This window comes from Natator depressus, chromosome 16 (genome assembly GCF_965152275.1).
Source record: "Natator depressus isolate rNatDep1 chromosome 16, rNatDep2.hap1, whole genome shotgun sequence".
Taxonomy (NCBI): Eukaryota; Metazoa; Chordata; order Testudines; family Cheloniidae; genus Natator; species Natator depressus.
Window position 1 is genome coordinate 7,451,828 of NC_134249.1, and position 21,850 is coordinate 7,473,677.

The 21,850-nt window shown below is 46.2% G+C and overlaps 1 protein-coding gene across 1 annotated transcript in view; it reads right to left on the reverse strand.

Annotated features, from left to right (window-relative positions):
• Nucleotides 1–431: 431 nt before the first annotated feature.
• LOC141999763 (ectonucleoside triphosphate diphosphohydrolase 2-like) overlaps nt 432–21,850 on the reverse strand; it is a 37,163-nt gene continuing 15,744 nt past the window's right edge. The window contains exons 4-10 of the mRNA XM_074973504.1: nt 15,322–15,472; nt 13,833–13,992; nt 10,337–10,564; nt 7,383–7,655; nt 5,969–6,064; nt 4,091–4,225; nt 432–3,140 (exon numbers count right to left, since the gene is read on the reverse strand). Coding sequence (XP_074829605.1) covers nt 2,922–3,140; nt 4,091–4,225; nt 5,969–6,064; nt 7,383–7,655; nt 10,337–10,564; nt 13,833–13,992; nt 15,322–15,472 — 1,262 coding nt within the window. The 3' untranslated portion in view covers nt 432–2,921. The remainder of the gene's footprint in view (nt 3,141–4,090; nt 4,226–5,968; nt 6,065–7,382; nt 7,656–10,336; nt 10,565–13,832; nt 13,993–15,321; nt 15,473–21,850) is intronic.

Below are 21,850 nucleotides of genomic sequence, written 5' to 3' on the forward strand. Positions count from 1 at the left end.
CCGACACTCCACCTGTGGGCTTGAGAACAGCATGAGCTGCCCCAGAAATGTTTGAGCAGCCTTACTGTAATGGACATTTATGAACAATATTATGGATGGGATTTTCTAAGTGACTGAGGAGCCTAAGACCCATTTTCAAAAGTGAATTTCCATGGGATCCAGGCTCCTAAATACCTATATCCCTTCAGAAAATGGGGCTTAGGCTCCTATGTCACTTAATGACAGGTTTCAGAGTAGCGGCCGTGTTAGTCTGTATTCGCAAAAAGAAAAGGAGGACTTGTGGCACCTTAGAGACTAACAAATTTATTTGAGCATAAGCTTTCGTGAGCTACAGCTCACTTCGGCGGATGAAGTGAGCTGTAGCTCACGAAAGCTTATGCTCAAATAAATGTGTCAGTCTCTAAGGTGCCACAAGTCCTCCTTTTCTTTTTATGTCACTTAACACTTTTAAAAAATGTTACCCAAAGGGTACGTCTACACTGCAAAAAAAGACCTGCAGCACAGTTAGGGCTGGCCCAGATCATCTGATTTGGGCTCAGGAGGCTCAGGCTTTGGGGCTAAAAATTGCAGTGTAGTTGATCAGGCTTGCACTGGAGCCTGGGCTCTGAAACCCTGCGAGGAGGGAGAGGATTTTTATTGCAGTGTAGATGTACCCTGACTGACTTAGAAGCACAAATGCTTTTAATTTTGGAGCTTGTGTTCTTAAGTCACTCAGGGCCTGACTGTTAAAGGTATTTAGGCACCTAAATCCCAGGCATCTAAATACCTGTAAGAATCTGGCCAAATCAGTTTTGAAAATCACACCCTAAAGTCTTTAGTTGAAGGATTACATTTTATTTTATTTTATCCTTTCCATTTCTTTGAAAGCAACTTCCTCAATAGCACTGGGCTCTTTTACAAGAGTTTGAAAGTAACCATGGCTTTACCTAGGGCAGTGGCTCTCAACCTTTCCAGACTGCTGTATCCCGTTCAGGAGTCTGATTTGTCTTGCGTACCCCCAAGTTTCACCTCACTTAAAAACTACTTGCTTACAAACTCAGACATAAAAATACAAAAGTGTCACAGCTCATTGTTACTGAAAATTGCTGACTTTCTCATTTTTACCATAGAATTATCAAATAAATCAACTGGAACATAAATACTGTAGTACATTTCCGTATACAGCATATAGAGCAGTATAAACAAGTCATTGTATGAAATTTTAGTTGGTACTGACTTCGCTAGTGCTTTTCATGTAGCCTGTTGTAAAACTAGGCAAATATCTAGACAAGTTGATGTACCCCCGGAAGACCTCTGCATACCCCTGGTTGAGAACCACTGACCTAGAGAAACACCGTTTCTTCCTAGGATTGATGTCACTGTATGAAGGGTTAGTACCAAGAATTATGGTAAAGCAGCAGAGACAATGATTGGCTAGTGATGTGACATCATTCCCAGAAGCACCATGTTCCAGGAATACTGGAATAGCACACGACACTAGAAGTGCTCAAATATCATTGCAGCCCTCCAAAGGAAATTTGGATGTTGGAATATAAACTAACCGCTTAACTTTAATTCTGGTCTAATGGATAGGTCATTGGACTGGAAATCAGAAGATCTGGCTTCTATTCCTGGCTCTGCCACTGACTGGATGCATGATTTTGGGCAAGTCATTTCACCTTCTGTGCCTCAGTTTCCCCTCCCACCTTTTGTCTTTCTTGTGTACTTAGATTGCGAGAACTTTGGGATGGGCTGACTCTGTGTGTTTTCACAGTGCTAGCACAGTGAGGCCCTGATATTGATTGGAACCTGCAGGTGCTAGCTCAATACACATCATAATACCACCAAAGCCAGAAACAGAGATCATTCATTTTTGAAGATTCCCACTAACAAGAAAGGAGGAAGCTGTCAGGAAGATGAGCATGGATTTTTTCTTTGTTAAAACTAAGATGCTGAAACAACCAGATAATTACTACCATCACTGAAAAGCTACCTTCGTAATTGGAACATGACTGTGAACTGGCAGTTACATTACAGCTGAATTTTAAGGACGTTCAGTTCCCAATCAGTGGACATAGGATCTGCTCTTCTGGGCGGGAACAGCACCTTGTACAGCAAATTCTTTTCACAATCTGATCATATCTTCACTCTGCCCTTCTAGAATTGACAGGAATGTCCTGGTTCCATTGTGATGACAATCGTCGTATTAGTGTGCCGCTTCGCTTTGAGGCTTGCTCGGGAAGCCATTTTTCCTGTAAAAGCTACTGATTGTGGTCTCTGTGGGCCAGAGTTTCAAAAGAGCGCAAGGCCAGATTTCCATTATTTTCAGATTTCCAATTGATTCTGCTATCCGCCACCACGGTGCAAATCCGAAGTAACTGACTGCCAGGGAGATACCCCAGAGTACCTCAAGGAGTGACTGAAATCCGAATCTCTTCCACTGGGATCTGCCTCCTCAGCTCCACAGAAAACAACTACCAGCATGTACCCAGCATTCAGGGCTAGTTACCAGGCACTTTCTATGGCATCAGTGTAAACTACATGTTTACAGCCTGTCTGGCTTGGGGGGAGGCCCAGATGGCCGAACACCGTGCCGAACTCTGGAAGCCCCATCTGGCTGTTTGCCTCTTGGAAAAGTGATCGGATGAAAAAAATTAAACACTAAAGAGCTTTTTCTGACACCTATGCAACAGCTCCGCAGAGTCTCATATTCCACGGGTCCAGGAAAGCGTGTAGCTTGCCAGCTAACTGCAATCCCAGATTTCCTGCAGCATGAGAGCTGCTATCTCTATTTGCAATGCTGAAGCCTAGTAGCAGCCCACCAAGTCTCAGAAATCTCACAGGAGAGACCTTCGTCTCTTCAGGCCACTCCTTTGTGTGCTCTCATTCTCTCTGTCCTGTAATTGCCCTCTGCTGAGAGCTGACAACCCCTGGGACAACAGTCAGAGTTCTTCCACAATGCCGTCCTGCCCATTGTCCTTAGCCATCACACGGTATGCGATGCGTGTGAAGGAGCCCGTGAGCATCAGGACAAAGAGGATGAAGAGCAAGGGCCAGATCCCATATTCAATCCCTTTCAGGGAGCTCGGCTTATCCTCTGGGATGGTGTTGGTCAGATTCAGCATGTACCCAAGAGCCCAGCCAGCTGATATGTTACCAACCTAATGAAACAAAACAACAGAGTAAGACTGGGTTCGTGGCAGGTGACTAGTGACAGGTGAAGCCCAGGGCTGGAGGCTCAGACAGATATCTCAATGCCCAGACCCAACGCTTAGTTAATTTTATCCTGGTCTCAAAATTGGGTTAGAAGACTCAAAAGACCAGGCTTTCTCAGGAGATTACTAGTTTCTGAAGGGCACTTCTGCTTCCAGTCCTGGCCAAAGGCGGGAAGGGAAGGGATGTGACTTTTCTTTTAAAAGATGTGTCTAACCAATCTAACCCTGTCCCCCAGATTATTCAAAATCTGAACCCAAATTTCACAGCTGGCCCCCGGCTCTGTAGCAGACCACATTAGCTCTCCAGATGTGAAAACTCCCAAGCTTTGCAAGGCATTCAAAAACTAGAAACAGACTGGGATTTTTTTTGACTCAGGCCCATCTCTCAACTCAGAAAACCATGAAGATGTCTTTTTGCCCTTAGTTTTAAATTATCTCCAGGCCACCTTCCCTGATCTACCACCTCGAATGGTGTCCTGCACCCCACAATACACTGCATTCTAATAGAGGACTAGTTGCTCAACGTTAGGGTTGGAATTTTGACCCATTCATTCGTGATGTCTCCCAAGTTTCACAACAGTGACTGACAGAGATGATCATCTTTCTGTGGCTTAGTTGATGGTCCTGCTTGTCAGACTAGTCACTTTATTTTATAAAAATATAGCACTGGGGTATAGCTGCATAGCTCAGGTTCTGAACGTTTGGACTCATTTCTTATTTTATCCACACTATTTTTCCTCATCACCTTTGCCTGGGAGGAACTGCTGCCAGCCAGAAATGACAGCATCCGTGTAAGATATCTCAAAAATGATCATGGGAGAGGACATATCCCTCCCAGGCACTGTTAGCTACCTCCCCACAGACACATCTGTTATCTAAAGCATCACATTACTGACCTTCTCCTGGAATGTAATCTGGCCAGAGCTGTCCAAGTCGAACAGGAATCCCCTTGTACTTAGATGGTAGATGAACGTGGATACGGAACAGTGATCAGCAAGACTATCTGGTCGCATCTGGAACCTCTTGCTCAGCTTAACAGCATTTGCAAAAGAAGTTAGACAAGTAAATATTCACTAACTGCATTTCCGAATGCTCCTAATACGGTAAAATCCAGTCCTTGTTGCTCTGTGCAACCGGTTGCTGAATTGCAGCAATGCTCAGGAATGCTCTCAAGCGACTTATTTATGGCTATGAAGTGAATGCTTCTTTCAGCCTGCTAAGCTGAAGACTTTTATTTCACCCTCAGGGAAGGGAGAGACCCTCCTTCATCCAAATCACTTTACATTTCATTTTTGTTTGTCTTTTCAAAGAAAAAATCTCTTGAATTCCCCATGGAAGGATCTCCATGGACCCCCTGGGTGTTGAAGGACCTCATGTCATGGGGCGCTCCATGTGGGAGGGAACAGGAGGATGAGGATAGTTTTGTATGGAAAGAAGAGTAACAGGAGACATAAGTATGTAAAATACAGGAGGGCCAGTCAGCCTCCCCTTTCTACTGCTTAATACAAAGGAAGGAGCACTTGACTAAATGAGAAGCCCAGGGACAGGAGCTTGGATCACAGCTCCCATGGGTGATCTCTCTCTTCTGCATAACACTGTACAGATTATATCAAAGTCAGGGACCCTATTTGTTCAGCACAATGTACCTATTGTCCAATGCTGAGCAGTCTTTGGAAGCCACAGAGCAACCACAAACCACAAAGCTGATAAAAATGAAAAATACAAAACAGGAAAATTTAGATTGGACGAAGTTTGACATTTGCGGAGATTTGGAGTTTTTTATAACCTGGGATCTCACCGTGATATCCCAAACGTATGGTACAAAAGAGCCTATGTGCACTCCCTGATGATAAGTCCCATTCACAGCGAGATGGCACCTCCAGCCAGCTTGAGCCACCCAACCATTCCAGCCACATCTCGGTGGTGTCAGCAATGAGGCGGAAATATTTCTACCAGGAGGATCCACAAAATGGCTGGAATTGTCAGAAGGGCTCAAGCACGGACAATCACGGCCAGATTTTGGAAAGAGCTCAGCATGTTGTGCAGAAGTTGGGTGCGGAGCTCCTTGGAAAGCCTGGCCCTGATTGTGGATGTTCAGCCCTTGGAAATCTGGCCCAGCGAGACCAAGCAGGACTCGTTACATTCAGCTGTTTTCAGAAGCTGGAAACACCCTTGTCGCAGAGGAGGCTGGAGAGTGTGTCTGCTCCTAGTACTTTCTCTCTCTGCCTTAAGATGGAGCAGGGGCTTGTGCAATGCTTTACAAAGCGTACAAGGAAAGGCTCACTCATTAGGTCATTATACCCATTCCCACAGTACCGTGTATGGACAGGTGACTGCCACATGCGCTGTGTACACAAAGAGGCAGAACAGTCCCTGCCTGCATCCATGGAGACAAGAATAGCTCATACTGACACGAGCATCAGACCAAATAGCCAAGTAACAGATAAGCTGGGCTTGCTTCTCAGTGACACCAGTGGAGTCCCTCTGCTCAGCCCCATTGTAACAAACACCACAGTCTGGCCCACTGAAGGTGTGTAGAGAGTCTGGGTTTAGAGTATTTTTGCATTGACTGGATCCCACTTCTTGAAAGTCCCAAGGCTTTGGAAATGGGCTAGATCTTAACCCAGCACCCAAGAGAACCCCCGAGCTCCCCTTGGCTGGGGTCACCTGCTTGCAGCACTTTCAGGATAACCGAAGGTCTGAGTCGGGTTTTGCCTGAAAGCGTTGCCTGCCTCACTTATCCCCATGGTACAAGTGGGTTAGCTCACAGTCACCTCTTCCATAGACAGCCCACAGAATACGTCGACTGCCTGGCCCAGGTCGGTAGAGGGTGTCATCTTCTTCACAAGATCCAGAGCCTCAGAAATCACCTAGAACAGCAGCAGAAATACTCACTGGAAAATTCAGCCCGTTTGTAGAATGAATAAAGCAAGGCAGCGGCGTGAGGGCGCACATGGCATGTTCCCAGGACGCTCTCCCAGCACGTCTCTGTTTGGTAGCTGTATGTCTCCATGACATGCACCAGGAGATCAAGCAGAATTCATTACACCTGGTTATTGACCAAAGGGGCAAACAATAGCAATGTCTCTGGGAAGCTGCTTTTCTGGCCTTTAGCACGGACTAGGGCAGCCCTTGAGCTCCTCAGCACCAGACCTCCGGCTGGGGCTTGCAGCAGCAGGGAATAACTGGGGTGCAGAACCGCCCTGGCTGGCCACACCTCTTCCCAGCCCTGATAGCCTCAAAATGCCTCCAACGTGCCCCCCCCCCGCACCAAAGGTCTGGTGGAGGCTCCCTGGGCCAGGAGTAGGGTAACTAGTTAATCTGATCCTCCAGCTACTATGTTGAATTACTTTCCCTTGTAGCTTGTATGGTAAAGATGTGGCTGGAGCTGCTGGACGCAGACCAGCACCCAGGAAAGAGTCGGGTCTCATCTAGCACCTTTCACCCTCAAACTTTCCAAGCGCTCTTTGCAGACAGCGGAGTGAGGTACCAGCAGTACAATAGCTGCAGCAGTCGTATGTTCAGCCCTGGCTCCCATAAAACTCTGGACACAAGGACCTGTGGTTCAGAAAGGGGATGTTGGGCAGAACATCAAAGTAATTCCCTACATTATGTTTAGAAAGTGCCAGAGGATCTGTAGCTTCCCCCTGAACAATAAGCAGATATGAAAAAGGATAGCGCCTCCAGAATCGCAGCACCCTGGTACTTCACTGCAGGCTCAGACAGCCTAAGCCTCTGTTCCACCATAGCACTTGAAGCCAAAGCCTTCTAGCCTAGAGATCCTCTGGCTGACACCCGTGATGGATATCTGGTTCATTAAACCCATGCCCACATAGACACTTGAGAATTGTCACTAACCAGAAAGCTATCATCATTTGGAACCTCAAAAAGGCAGTACACGTCAGATCCTCTTGGCTTGACGGGAGACCCCTACCACTTAAGCTAAAAAAGAATCTGTTGCTATTATTAGTGGAGGGCCCATGACACACCATAGAATAGGTCTCATTCCATCCAGTAGAGGGCAGTGCTGCACATATTTACTACCCAGAGCAATTCCAATTCCACCCAGCAGAGGACAGAGAACTAATACATACTAGTCAATCTCACAAAGTTTATTAGATGTTGAGCTGGGTACATCTCTTAAGAACTCCATGCGTAAAGCACACCTTAATGTCATGGAGAACTTACCTGAAATCTAGTTATATTGGGTTGGAAAACTCCATTTGGGGAACACTGTGAGAAGCCGCAGAACAAGGAGGAGTCGAACAAACTTCCCATGAGTTTCCTGCAGGCGGAAGAGTTGCTGGAGCCTTTTACGTGAAACACAGCTTCAGAGGTAGGTATGTTTAAAGAGGCGTTACTTCCAGTGCAGGGCCCAGGATGCACAGAACCGAACCGCACTTTCCGGAAATAGGAGAGAGGCCAGCAGGGATTAGACACAGATTTCACATAGCCATGGTCCTAGAGGGAGAGGATAAAACAGGAGCACAGAGAGCGAAAGGCAGTGCTGGAGTCTGAACAGGACTTTTCAAATAAAGACAAAATACAATGAAACTAAGAACGAGGAGTACTTGTGGCACCTTAGAAACTAACAAATTTATCTGAGCATAAGCTTTCGTGGGCTAAAGCCCACTTCATCAGATGCATGCAGTGGAAAATACAGTAGGAAGATATATATATATACACACACAGAGAACATGAAAAATGGGGGTTGCCATACCAACTCTTAACGAGACCAATCGATTAAGGTGGGCTATTATCTACCTGTCGTGTAGTAGGTGACTTCTGGGTACCCTTCTGGCTCTGTCAATCTGTCATGTGCCAGCAATGCCCCTCTGCCATGTACATTGGCCAAACCGGACAGTCTCAACGCAAAAGAATAAATGGACACAAATCAGACGTCAAGAATGATAACATTCAAAAACCAGTCGGAGAACACTTCAGCCTCCCTGGACACTCAATTACAGACCTAAAAGTCACAATTATTCAGCAAAAAAAATCTTCAAAAACAGACTCCAACGAGAAACAGTAGAACTGGAATTAATCTGCAAACTGGACACCATTAAATTAGGCTTGAATAAAGACTGGGAGTGGATGAGTCATTACACTAACTAAAAACTATTTCCCCATGCTAATTTTCCCCCTACTGTTATTCACACCTTCTTGTCAACTGTTTGAAATGGGCCATCCTGATTGTCACTACAAAAGTTTTTTTCTCCTGCTGATGATAGCCCACCTTAATTGATTGGTCTCGTTAAGAGTTGGTATGGCAACCCCCATTTTTTCATGTTCTCTGTGTGTGTGTATATATATATCTTCCTACTGTATTTTCCACTGCATGCATCTGATGAAGTGGGCTTTAGCCAACAAAAGCTTATGCTCAAATAAATTTGTTAGTCTCTAAGGTACCACAAGTACTCCTCGTTCTTTCTGCTGGTACAGACTAACACGGCTACCACTCTGAAATGAAACTAAGGAGAGTTTGGTTTCAACATACCAGGTTTATAACAGAGAAAGGGTGGATTTTAAAAGTTTTGTATAAACCAAGCCCCCGCCATTCAGATTCTCATCCAAACTATCCAACCCTCTGCAAAGTTGGGACTTGGTACTGAATGTTTTCACCTTCTGTGGATTTCAGTGAAGCTGCAAGTGTTTGGCACCTTACAGAACCGGGACTTGTAGTGAGAATTTAGAGAACATGCCCCTTATAAGTTTCCTGGTCTTTCTTGTCGGACCAGAAATACCGCTCCTCTGACCTTCCCCTTCCCAGCCCAAAGCAGACATGCAGGGAAGGTAAAGGATGTTCACAGGTCAGACTTTTATCAAAATTTCAAGAACAGGCCGTCTGAGTTTGGGATGAATGTTCAGTCTACCAGTCAGGTCCAACCCTAAGATAAGAGATCCCCATGCCCAAACTCTTCTCATCCCTCTGAGACTGGGGAGACACGGCTGGGAATTTGGTTAATCACTCTGCTGTAGCTCTCGTCACACTGATTCTCTAGCGTGAATCAAAAGGAAGAATGATCCATTGGTCAGACCACTAGCCGGAGCTGTGGGAGACCGGAGTTCAATTGTTGCTCTGCCACAAACATCTGGGCATTTCACTTAGTCTCCCAGTGCCTCAGTCCCCTGTCTCTACAATGGGGAGAATGCACTGCTTTATCTCACAGGGGCATTCTGAGGATAAATACATTAAAGATTGTGAGGCGCTGCTCAGATGCTCTGGTAATGGGTAGTACCATACCTAGGACTAGCATTTTGGGCTGGAAGCTTCATTTCCTGATGAGCCCTTTGCAGGCACGGTCATTCAAGAGCTAGTGTTTATGAACCCCATTACTCTACCGTAATGCAAGTGGGGCAGAGCAGGTCTCTCTGGGTTAAATCTGGGTCCAAAACGAGGGCAGTTCCTCACAGGGAGGTGCAGCAGAGAGGTTTTTTAACCTCTGTGTGTGTCACTTATACATACGGTACCCAGTGTCCATCCGGCCATGTATGCAGTACCCGTATTGCTCAGCAGCCATGAAGTAGATGTAGAAATTGCAGAATTCAATTTTTTATATATAATTTGGATGGAGAATATTGATGTTTATTTTTAAGCATTTTTTCTATTTTTATTGATTTCAATTTTCAGTTGCAGGAAATTGGGGGGGAGAGGGGGCCAGACAATTATTTAATAGCAGTAGATGTTGAGATTCAAAAAAGTTAAAGCTTTATAGCTGTTTAAAATACAAACTGCCAACATCACATCCAAATACACAAAGTAAATATCCTTAAATCAAACTCTCATAAGTTCTTAAGCAGCGTTTTTCTTACTGTCCCTTTCCGTACATTTCAATGAGCATTGATGGAAATATTTTTTCGTCGGTTTGTGTGGGTGCGGTGAAATCAACATTTAACAATGAAAATCTAATCCTTCCAAGCCCAAGCATATATGCCTGTGTTCATGCCACAGACACGCATTCTATGCACATGAGTATAACCAGTGCTTGTGACACATGCTGTGTGCTTGTGTACTCATAGGCAAGCTCCTGTATTAAAGAGGGTGCCTGATGTTACCCGACTATGTATGTACACGGACTATAACTTAAGGCATTTAACATTATAGGTCTGAAGCAGCCATGAAGCACATGAGCTGCACTCACTTGTATGGCTTTCAACAGCAGCCACCTCCGGAGCTGGTCTGTACCATAGCACAGGAACTGGTGGGTGTAGACCCTGTGTGCTTGCCCGTACAGCTGCAGCGTCACCTCATTCTCAGGATCTGTGCTCCTTTCTTTGATCTTGAAAGTGATCTGGGTTGAGGCTCCTCCTATGGTCATGACTCCAACTGTTCCCCTCTTGGAGCGGCTCCACCGTCCAATCCAGCCATACTAGACAAAAAGGAACCAGAGAGGAAGATTTTAAAAATAAAGCCCCGTACACTTGACAAGTATCTGAGTTCATCTGAGGAGGAATGAATGGGGAGGAACTGGAAATGCAACATCACACCTGCCACCGTCGGGGGCACCAGCCACTCCAGCCCCTGCCACTTCTCCTGATCATCAACTTCCCTTCCTTCCAAATCTCAGCAGCAAACTACTCATTTTCTCCCCTGCTACTATTTCTGTATTGGTGGCAGAGGTATCTGTTTAAATAACGATAATAACAGGCCGTACCAACATTAACATGATACACAGTCACCCAGGGAATTTTCCAAAGCCTTATTGCATATCTAGCAAAATCAACTTTCTACTGGAAAATGGGCACGACCTTTAACCCCTAGCAGGACATCTAGGAGTCTGAGGTCTTGACACTGAATTGCTGCCACGCTGTGGAGTAAACCTGCAGCCAGAGGAGTACAACCTGGTAGCATCATTTAGGTTCTTGGAGCAGTTTTATTTATGGGATCTCGTGTGTTTGAGATAAACAGACTGTAAATACAGAATGAGGGAAAGGTGTATGCTGTGTCTGGACAGCCTCTGCCAATCACATGCAGGAGGTCATTGAGTTAAAGACTGCAGCCAGGTTCTTAAAGACTGGATCATTTTTAGAGCTGAGGAAATACTGGATAAAAATATCCCTGGACTAATATATATGAGAACTACTACATCATTCTGAAAGCTATAATAACTCTCACTGAGTGGCTGGGTCACTACAAAAAGTAATTTTCACTCTGTTGATACTCACACCTTCTTCTCAACTGTTGGGAAGGGGCAACATCCACCTTGATTGAATTGGCCTTGTTAGCGCTGACCCCCCACTTGGTAAGGCAACTCCCATCTTTTCATGTGCTGTAACATATATACTGCTTACTGTATTTTTCACTCCATGCATCCGATGAAGTGGGTTTTAGCCCATGAAAGCTTATGTCCAAATAAATTTGTTAGGCCACGTCTACACTACCCACCGGATCGGCGGGTAGTGATCGATCTATCGGGGATAAATCGATCCCCGATCGCTCTGCCGTCGACTCCGGAACTCCACCACGGCGAGAAGCGGAAGCAGAGTCAACGGGGGAGTGGCCACCATTGATCCCGCACCGCGAGGACGCAAAGTAGGTGATTCTAAGTTGATCTAAGATACATCGACTTCAGCTACACTATTCTTGTAGCTGAAGTTGTGTATCTTAGATCGATCCCCCCTCCCCCCCCAGCGTAGACCAGGTGCCACAAGGACTCCTCCTTGTTTTTGCTGATACAGACTAACACAGCTACCACTCTGAAACTCTCACTGTGATTCACTGAATAATGTACTCATTTAAGATCCACATTAGTTGCTGAATAGGTGACTCCAGCTACAGCACTGGACTAGCTCCAATCATTTAATAACAATCATTGCAGACATGAGCACTGAGAACTGCAGAATCTCACCTATGTTTAAAGGCATGGGTCAGTAAGCAGTGATTTGTTACACCATTTCTCTCTACAGAGGCATATTGATGACTACACAGGACTCTCCTCCTAGCCCCACTGAAGTTCAAGTACTTCAATTCCACAGGGAGCTCTCCCTTCAGGAGCATCTTGTAGTCTCAGTTCTCATTCCCCACTGCTTCTTGCACAAGCAGATTTGACTGGTGCTGACATTAGTGATAGAAAGGGGCCACAAGAAAAGGCAAGGACATGTATAGTCAATACAGTAGCTGCTGTTCTGAATGGCACTACAAATCTTGTTAATTACCGTGTCTGTTTTGGGGTTGTCTCACTGCATTCTACAGCATGGTATAATAAGCCCTTTGTGGAGGATTCACAGACTCATAGACTTTAAGGTCAGAACGGAACATTATGATCATCTAGTCTGACCTCCTGCACAAGGCAGGCCACAGAATCTCACCCACACACTCCTGCAATAAACCTCTTATCTATGTCTGAGCTACTGAAGTCCTCAAATCATGGTTTAAAGACTTCAAGATGCAGAGAATCCTCCAGCAAGTGACCCATGCCCCATGCTGCAGAGGAAGGCGAAAAACCCCCAGGGCCTCTTCCAATCTGCCCTGGAGGAAAATTCCTTCCTGACCCCAAATATGGCGATCAGCTGAACCCTGGGCATGTGGGCAAGATTCACCAGCCAGACACCCAGGAAAGAATTCCCTGTAGTAACTCAGATCCCACCCCATCCAACATCCCATCACAGGCCATTGGGCCTATTTACCATGAAAATGTCAACGATCAACTAATTTGACATGTAGGACAATCATAACTGCTTTGGGGTCAGTGTGATCAGACTCCCAGATGTGACTTTTAAAAAACAGCTTTCCACAAACAAAATAATGAAGGGTTTATGGACTGTAGCCAGCAAGCGCATGGAATAATGAGCCTTTCCCTTGTACGGCACTGCCAGCTTGGGAATACAGTGTTCTGTTTAATCCATACACCCTTGGAACAGAGCGAAGGAAAATGTAATGAACTGGCGCGAGCGTGACAGAGTGAGGGGCGCATGAAGGCATGCACATTACTGCCCTCTACTTGCCAAAGTCAGAACTGCTCACAGCCGCAATACTACCATAGCTAAAGGAGATTTTACCTGAGACGAAATGCTAGGGGCCTGTGATACTGGAGCAAACGGATATGAATTCTGTTCACTGTCTTTGGCAAGTCCTGAGAGGTAACTGAACAGAACTAAGTGACCCACCAACCTGGAACAACAGTGAGGAAAGTTGGTGGTGGTTATTGTCTGCACTGGAGCTGCAAGACTGAGGGGTCATCTTGGTTTTTTGTTTTAAACAACCCCTAAGTCTTGGGCCAGGTTTACTAAGAATCACAAATTTCGTTAAAACCTGGACAAATTTTCCTGTAAGCCTTGGGGAGTTTTTGGTGCAGACGGCAGCATGTACACATCTGTAGGACCCTATCCTAGGACAGCCGTTCTATTAACCCAATAGTAACAGTTTGACCTCTTCCACACTGGCCAGCCAAACGCTATTATCATATAGACTGGCCATAACTAAGTTGAAACAGTGTTTAAGAACTGTTTCAAAACTTTGCTGGAAGCCCCATACAGGTAGAACCCTAATGGTCCCATCACTATCTCCAGTTGGTTACTATTTCCTCCTCCAGCCCCATTCTTCTCTCTGCTATGGCACCACTGAAGTCAGTGGAATCACACCGGTGTGATGGAGCGGAGACTCATACAGGTGTCCTAAGCCAACCCTACAGCCTTTACCTTGATGAAGTTCTCCAGGAGATAGTTCACAGTGACCCAGCCAAACACCCCCTCATTTTGACTGGACAGAATTTCTGCTCCCTGAAAGTCAAAGGGGTATGACTTCAGCGTGGAGGTTACAGCGGCAGGAAGAGTATTCGACACAGTGGGACTGGTGAGGCTGGGTGAAGAGGGAAGAAGCACATTAGTTGATAAAGGGCCCCAAGAACAATCCTGAGTGACAACAGCCTCAATGCTTCTGGCATGAGGCTCATTTTGGGGAATCACAGAATATCAGGGTTGGAAGGAACCTCAGGAGGTCATCTAGTCCAACCCCCTGCTCAAAGCAGGACCAATTCCCAATTTTTGCCGCACATCCCTAAATGGCCCCCTCAAAGATTGAACTCACAACCCTGGGTTTAGCAGGGCAATGCTCAAACCACTGAGCTATCCTTCCCCCCATAACACAGTGTAAGTTATAATATGGCACCAGTCAATTGCACTGATCACCAGCTTGGTCACATGGCTGGAGAGGAGCACACACAGGCTCTGCCCTTGGGAAGCAAAGCTTAAGGTCTTAGAGAGGACGCAAGGTCCAGCGGTTAGATCATGAGGCTGGAAATTGGGAGATCCAGATCCAATTCCCTGCCCTACCACAGACTGCCTGTGTGGCCGAGAGCTAGTCAGTCCATGGGACTTAGACCCCTAAATACCTCTGAGGAGCTGTTCCTCCACTCCTCCTCTGTGAAATGGGGACAACAGTGCTCCCCCACCTCTCAGGGCCACTGGGAGGATAAATAGGTTAGACTGTGATGTCCTTAGAGAATGGGCGCCACCTAAGTACCTCAGATGGTTTACCTGGCCAGTGTAGTCAGGGATGAAAAGAGGTGGGGAGCATGGGCAGAGTATAATGGAGGCTGCGGCAGGCTAAGCCTCCCCAAACCTCGCACCATCGGGGGGAAGGGCAGTGTCAGATTTGGGGCCCCTGGAAAAATCTCCCCCTGCCACGGCTCCGGGGCTGGAGGAACTCTCGCTTTTCCGGTCTCAGGGCCACAGCAGGGAGGGGGAGCGGGAAGAGGAACGAGCGGGGGCAAAGCCTTGTGGGGGGGGGGGAGAGAGTGGGGACAGAAGGGGGTGGGGCTGTGAGTGGAGCCGCAGGTGGAAGGGGTGAAAAGGGGGAGGGATGCCAGGAGCTCCACCATGGTCCCGGCTCAGACTGAGAGCTCAACCTGTGGCTCCAACTAAGCTCTCAGCCCCCCCTGCCCTGGCCAGGACTATGTGGGGGGAGACGCTGAGCTCTCAGCCTCCCTCTCCCACTCCAGCTGGGGCCACGGGGTGGAGCTGAGAGCAGCAAGCAGGAGTGGGGCCTTGGCTGGAAGAGGCAGGGAAGGGGGCTAGCCTCCCCAAGGGGAAGCTTCACCTACCGCCCATGATGGGGAGGCTAGTTTATAAAATGGTCGTTCACACCCAATGTGCTATCAGCACATAGGTAGCTGAAACCTTGACTCACTTCAGCAGCCTCATGTCAGCAGTTGCTCCCAAATAGATAGGGGTTTGGTCATGCTGTTCCTCAGGGATTTCCTTCATTGCCTGGTCGAGGCATGGCTTTAAGCTGTTCCCAGCTTCCCCTGGGGATCCAGAGTGGTTGGAGATTCCAGGACCTAAGGACCCAAAAGAAACGTAAGAAATATTATGACAGGGTGGGGTTAGCCATTAGCCACAGCAATACATGCACCTTTTGAGATAAACGCAGTTCTGTGCAGAGTTTAGGATTTGTTACAGCAGATCTGTAAGGTGATGAGTCACCTGTGCTAGGCTCCAGCCAATCCGCAAGCCAGGGACTGGTCTGGTGACACTCAGGGCTGGTATATAAGCCTGACTGGCGGAACAGCAGCTGAGTCTGCTCACTCTCATTTCAGGGCTTGGAACTCTCTCCTGCCTGCTAGTGGCAACAGACTACCCAAGCCTTAGCCTGCCACTGCCTTGTTCCTAGTCCTTCTCCATCCTTGCGCCAACCCTGCTCTGGACTCCTGATGCTGGCTCTGACCCTTAGGCCCAACTGCCACAACTCTGACCACTAGGCCTGACCATCCCCCTCATGGTTTCTGATAAGATCAACCAGAATCCTGCCTCTAATAATGGCTAATACATGATGCTTTAGTGGAGCAAGATAAAAAGTGAATGCATGTAAATATAACACAAGGCACCTAATTAAACCAACAGATGCAAATTTAGGGTGTCTACCAAACTACATAAATCAGCATAAAAGACCCACATCAGAGATCTGAGAGAGATAAGTGGGAAAGCACGCAGCAGACTGAGCTGAGGGTGTCAGCTTCCTTCTTAAGTCATTTCCTCATGTTCACAGGGTGGTATCTACACAATCGGCTGCTCTCAGCTATAGCACAGGAAGCCTCTGTCTAGGAGGCCAGAGGAAGCTGTCAGTGCAAAGTGTCCTGTGCATGCACAAGGACACTGCTGAAGGAAGATTAATGTGGCATTGAAACTGGATTGTTTTCAGAATAGCCAAACGATGTGTCTGCTTTCCGGATTCTGGTCACTTGCACAAAACACTCAAGGGGCTTGTTCTGTTTTAAGACCTCATGAGAAAACGTATCATACAGTCTCCCACTAGTATTCTTGCCAGCAAGTTAAAGAAGTATGGGCTGGACAAATGGACTATAAGGTGGACAGAAAGCTGACTAGATCATCGGGCTCAACGGGTAGTGATCAATGGCTCCATGTCTAGTTGGCAGCCGCTATCAAGCGGAGTGCCCCAAGGGTCGGTCCTGGGGCCGGTTTTGTTCAATATCTTCATTAATGATCTGGAGGATGGCATGGATTGCACCCTCAGCAAGTTTGCAGGTGACACTAAACTGGAAGGAGTGATAGATATGCTGGAGGGTAGGGATAGGATACAGAGGGACCTAGACAAATTAGAGGATTGGGCCAAAAGAAATCTGATGAGGTTCAACAAGGACAAGTGCAGAGTCCTGCACTTAGGACGGAAGAATCCCATGCACCACTACAGACTTGGGACCGAATGGCTAGGCAGAAGTTCTGCAGAAAAGGACCTAGGGGTTACAGTGGACGAGAAGCTGGATATAAGTCAACAGTGTGCCCTTGTTGCCAAGAAGACCAATGGCATTTTGGGCTGTAGAAGTAGGGGCATTACCAGCAGATCGAGGGACATGATCGTTCTCCTCTATTCGACATTGGTGAGGCCTCATCTGGAGTACTGTATCCAGTTTTGGGCCCCTCACTACAAGAAGGATGTGGAAAAATTGGAAAACGTCCAGCGGAGGGCAACAAAAATTATTAGGGGACTGGAACACATGACTTATGAGGAGAGGCTGAGGGAACTGGGGTTATTTAGTCTGCAGAAGAAAAGTGTGAGGTGGGATTTGATAGCAGCCTTCAACTACTTGAATGGATGGATCTAGGCTGTTCTCGGTGGCAGATGACAGGACAAGAATCAATGGTCTCAAGTTGCAGTGGGGGAAGTCTAGGCTGGATACTAGGAAACACTATTTCACTAGGAGGGTGGTGAAGCACTGGAATGGGTTACCTAGGGAGGTGGTGGAATCTCCTTCCTTTGAGGTTTTTAAGGTCAGGCTTGTCAAAGCCCTGGCTGGCATGATTTAGCTGGGGATTGGTCCTGCTTTGAGCAGGGGGTTGGACTAGATGACCTCCTGAGGTCCCTTCCAACCCTGATATTCTATGATTCCTGCTGAGTTCAATTTATTGTTCAAAACTCAACTCTCATTCAGATATAATTGCGGTTTGTAAAGCACCATTAGCATGCACAACACTTTATACAACAGCTAGAAGACAAGCTCCTGACCCAGTGTGGCAACAGCATTGCCAACTCTGATGATTTTATCACAAATCCCCAGTTCCTGGAGGCATGTGATTATGTGATAATCTCAGCTTTCATTGTAAAAAAGTATGGTTTTGGCCCACATGGTTGTGGAGAAAAGCTTGAAAATATGACCCCGAAAGGTTACAACAGCAGAAGACAAATAAAAAGAATTCAGAAGTTATTTTTAAAAATTGCATGGTTTTTTGGGCCCTGACTCATGATGTTTGAATGTGTAGAGCCAGCAACGCTGACATAACCAGAATTAGTCGTGGTTTCTACCAAACTTTTTATTTCATATCCTTTTCATTAAAATATTTTTAAACAAAATACCTTAGAATTAAACAGCCAGAGCTACAAATATCCCATTCAATTTAACATGACTATCCAATGCCACACAGGCCTAAACAGAGGAACAACTAATATATTGTTAAGGACAATATGGTGTACATTGTTTATAGTTGTACAGTACTAGCTAGAACAATGCATTGTCATGTCTGACCTGACATATGCCCCCTGAAGTCAATCTAAGCATGGCCCCAATTCAGGGAAGTATGTGCTTGCAGTCAAGCTATTCAGTTTTTCCCAGTATGCACTGGGATCAACATGATTCAGCAGCAAAGCAGACGCAGAAGCTCAAGCTCAGTGACAGCACATGGCTATGCAGTGAAAAACAAGTTGTAACTGGGTCAGATGACTTGTTACAGTGAGTCAGCAGCAGGACCAGGGACGCGAAGTCTCCAGCCTGATGCCTTTTGCATTAGCACATTTTGACAATAGCTGAGGTAAAATCATAGGTGCTGACTCCGTGGGTGCTCTGGGATTGAAGCACCCTCGGGGAAAAACTGGTGGGTGCTCTGCACCCACCGGCAGCCAAGCTCCCCGCCCCGCCACCTCATCCCATCTCACCTCCTTCTCCACCTCCTCCCCTGAATGCACCGCATCCCCGATTCTCCGCCTACCTCCCAGCACTTGCCGCAGCCAAAGTAGCTGTAGCAAGCTCCGGGAGGGAGGGGGAGGACCAGGAACGTGGCATGCTCAGGGGAGGAGGTGGGGAAGAGGTGGGGTCGGGGCAGGGATTTGGGGAAGGAGTCAGAATAGGGGCAGGGAGGGGGAGGAGTTGGGGTGAGGACTTTGGGGAAGGGGTTGGCATGGGGGCAGTAGGGGGCAGGGCAGGGCCGGGGGCAGAGGGGGGTCGAGCACTCACCGGCACCAGTAGAAGTCAGCACCTATAGAGAAGACTAACTATTGTGGGACTCATAGACCTACTGAAAGCTATTCATTTTTGTGTGTGAGCTTAAGTGCTTTCCTGAATCGGGGCCTGTCAAGGTTCCTTCCCCACTCTGAACTCTAGGGTACAGGTGTGGGGACCTGCATGAAAACCTCCTAAGCTTACTTTTACCAGCTTAGGTTAAAACTTCCCCAAGGTACAAATTAATTTTACCCTTTGCCCTTGGATTTCCACTGCCACCACCAAACTTTATCTGGGTTTACTGGGAAACGTAGTCTGGACACGTCTTTCCCCGCAAAATCCTCCCACCCCTTGCACCCCACTTCCTGGGGAAGGTTTGGTAAAAATCCTTACCAATTTGCACAGGTGACCACAGACCCAAACCCTTGGATCTTAGAACAGTGAAAAAGCATTCAGTTTTCTTACAAGAAGACTTTTAATAGAAGTAAAGGAATCACGTCTATAAAATCAGGATGGGTAGATACCTTACAGGGTAATTAGATTCAAAACGTAGAGAATCCCTCTAGGCAAAACCTTAAGTTACAAAAAAGACACACAGACAGGAATAGTCATTCTATTCAGCACAGCTATTTTCTCAGCCATTTAAAGAAATCATAATCTAACACATACCTAGCTAGATTACTTACTAAAAGTTCTAAGACTCCATTCCTGTTCTATCCCCGGCAAAAGCAGCGTACAGACAGACACAGACCCTTTGTTTTTCTCCCTCCTCCCAGCTTTTGAAAGTATCTTGTCTTCTCATTGGTCATTTTGGTCAGGTGCCAGCGAGGTTACCTTTAGCTTCTTAACCCTTTACAGGTGAGAGGATTTTTCCTCTGGCCAGGAGGGATTTTAAAGGGGTTTACCCTTCTCTTTATATTTATGACAGGGCCTATATGAGTTCTAGTCTGTTAGCGGATTAGTAGCTTCTTCAGTGTATTCATCAGGCTTAGAGGTTTAAGGTTATTAATAAATTCTTTCTTGCAGGTTTCAACGGATGGGTGTGTCCCAGAACTCAGGTCCCTCACAAATCTAGCATTGTCATTGATAATTCCAAGCAGCCACAGCACTGTCATGAACTGCTGCGTAGTTCCCATCATCTCATAATAGACATGTTGAATTTGGGACCAGAAAAAAAGAACTTTGGTGAAAGCTACTTGCAAGAGCATAAAGCAATCCTAGGCAGATGATAGTTTTAACTAATCGTTAGTTCTATACATTAGATCTTGAGAAGACAAATCCAGTAAACTACCTTCTCTCCTTCTTTCCAGTTTGTCTTTTCTACAAAGTGTCATACAAAAATGTTAGATTTTCTAAACTCTGTTAAACATTTCTATTGCTAAGATGTTATAATTCAGGTACCCCTTGCTCAAGTCACTTCAAATTTAGTAGAAATGATTTATCTAGTCCTAAAGCCTCATTACTACATTTTTAATCCAATAAACCATTGCTTACGGATTTTATAGGGGGACCAAAATCAGGCTTATAATGGAAATTCACTGCAAATATGGAATTTCCATTATAATAATAATATGCTGCTCCATAAAATAATATGACTTTCTGTTTGTCTATGATCAAATCTGCTTGCTTTACTCATAAGTTTTCAGTCCTACTGTTAGCCCTAGAATCAATGCAGCTGTGGGAGAGTGAGGTGGATTCTAGTCCACCCCGTACATCACCAACAAAATTGCCAGCTAAATACTGTTTGAATTGCAGAAATCTTTTTCCACAGATTACGGTGTAAGAGGCAGAAGGATCTTAGCTGGATTTTCAAATCCCAGGAGGAGCCGTTAGAAAAAGTGTCTTCATTTGATATGAAAAATCATCCACAGAGGAGTCAGTTTTAGGTCCCATTACAGTTTTGACCCATTTTGTCAGCAATTAGTGGCACAGAGGGATCTGAACATAGTTTGTGTTCACAGATCATGAAGTTTATCTAATACCTTAGGTATTTACCCTACTGCCACAGTATCTGATCAGCACCTCACAGCCTTTAACATATTTATCTTTACAACAGCCCATAAGGCAGGCCCGGGCTATTATCTCTATTGTATAGAGAGGGAACTAAGGCATAGATAGGCTATGTAACTTGCCCAAGGTCACTGTCTTGTGGCAGAGCAGAGATTTCAATCTAAGTCTCCCATGCCCTGCGCTCGTGCCCTAACCACTAGACTAACCTGCCTCTCTCTAATTTCTGTCCTTCATACTCACAGGTTATGCCTACTCTAGGAGCGCTTTACTGGCATAGGAATACACCTACATGGCAAAGCACTCCTTGTATGGATGCCGCTAGCCCAGTAAAACTGTATTTTGTGCCAGCAGAGTAAAACCACACACGACCAGAGCAAAACTAGCTCTACTGGTAAATGCAGTTTTTCAGGTATAACAGCATCTACACTAGGGGCTTCTGTCAGCACAGCTGACAGCGCAGCACATCTCTGACTGGCCTAGCTATGCAGGCAGAAGTCTGTAGAGTAGATCTGCCATCCATAATCAGAGAACCAGGTTTATCCCCCTGCCAATGGCTTATGCTGGCACACGGATATTTGCTTGTAACTTGTTCGTGTGTAGATGGGACATATCTCTCTACAGATGGTTTGGCCAGTCTTCCTCCTTCCCAGCTGCCTCATGCAGTAAGGCATCCCAGAATGCATTGCTCCACATGCTGATGGTGCTGCTTGAGGGTGTCTGCCCAGCACTCCTGCATCTGCTGGGGCACTATGGGATAGCTGTTCAGATTTTCCCAGTACGCACTGAGATAAACATGGTTCAGCAGCAAAGCAGATTCAAAAGCTCAAGCTTGGTGACTGCACATGGCTGCGTGGTGAAAAAAATTGCTACATGGACACAATTCAGTGGCATCCATTGTAAGTGGGTCAGATAACTGTCATGCTCCTTACAAGAACAAAGATACATAGATAGATAGAGCATACTTGTGATTTGGACAAA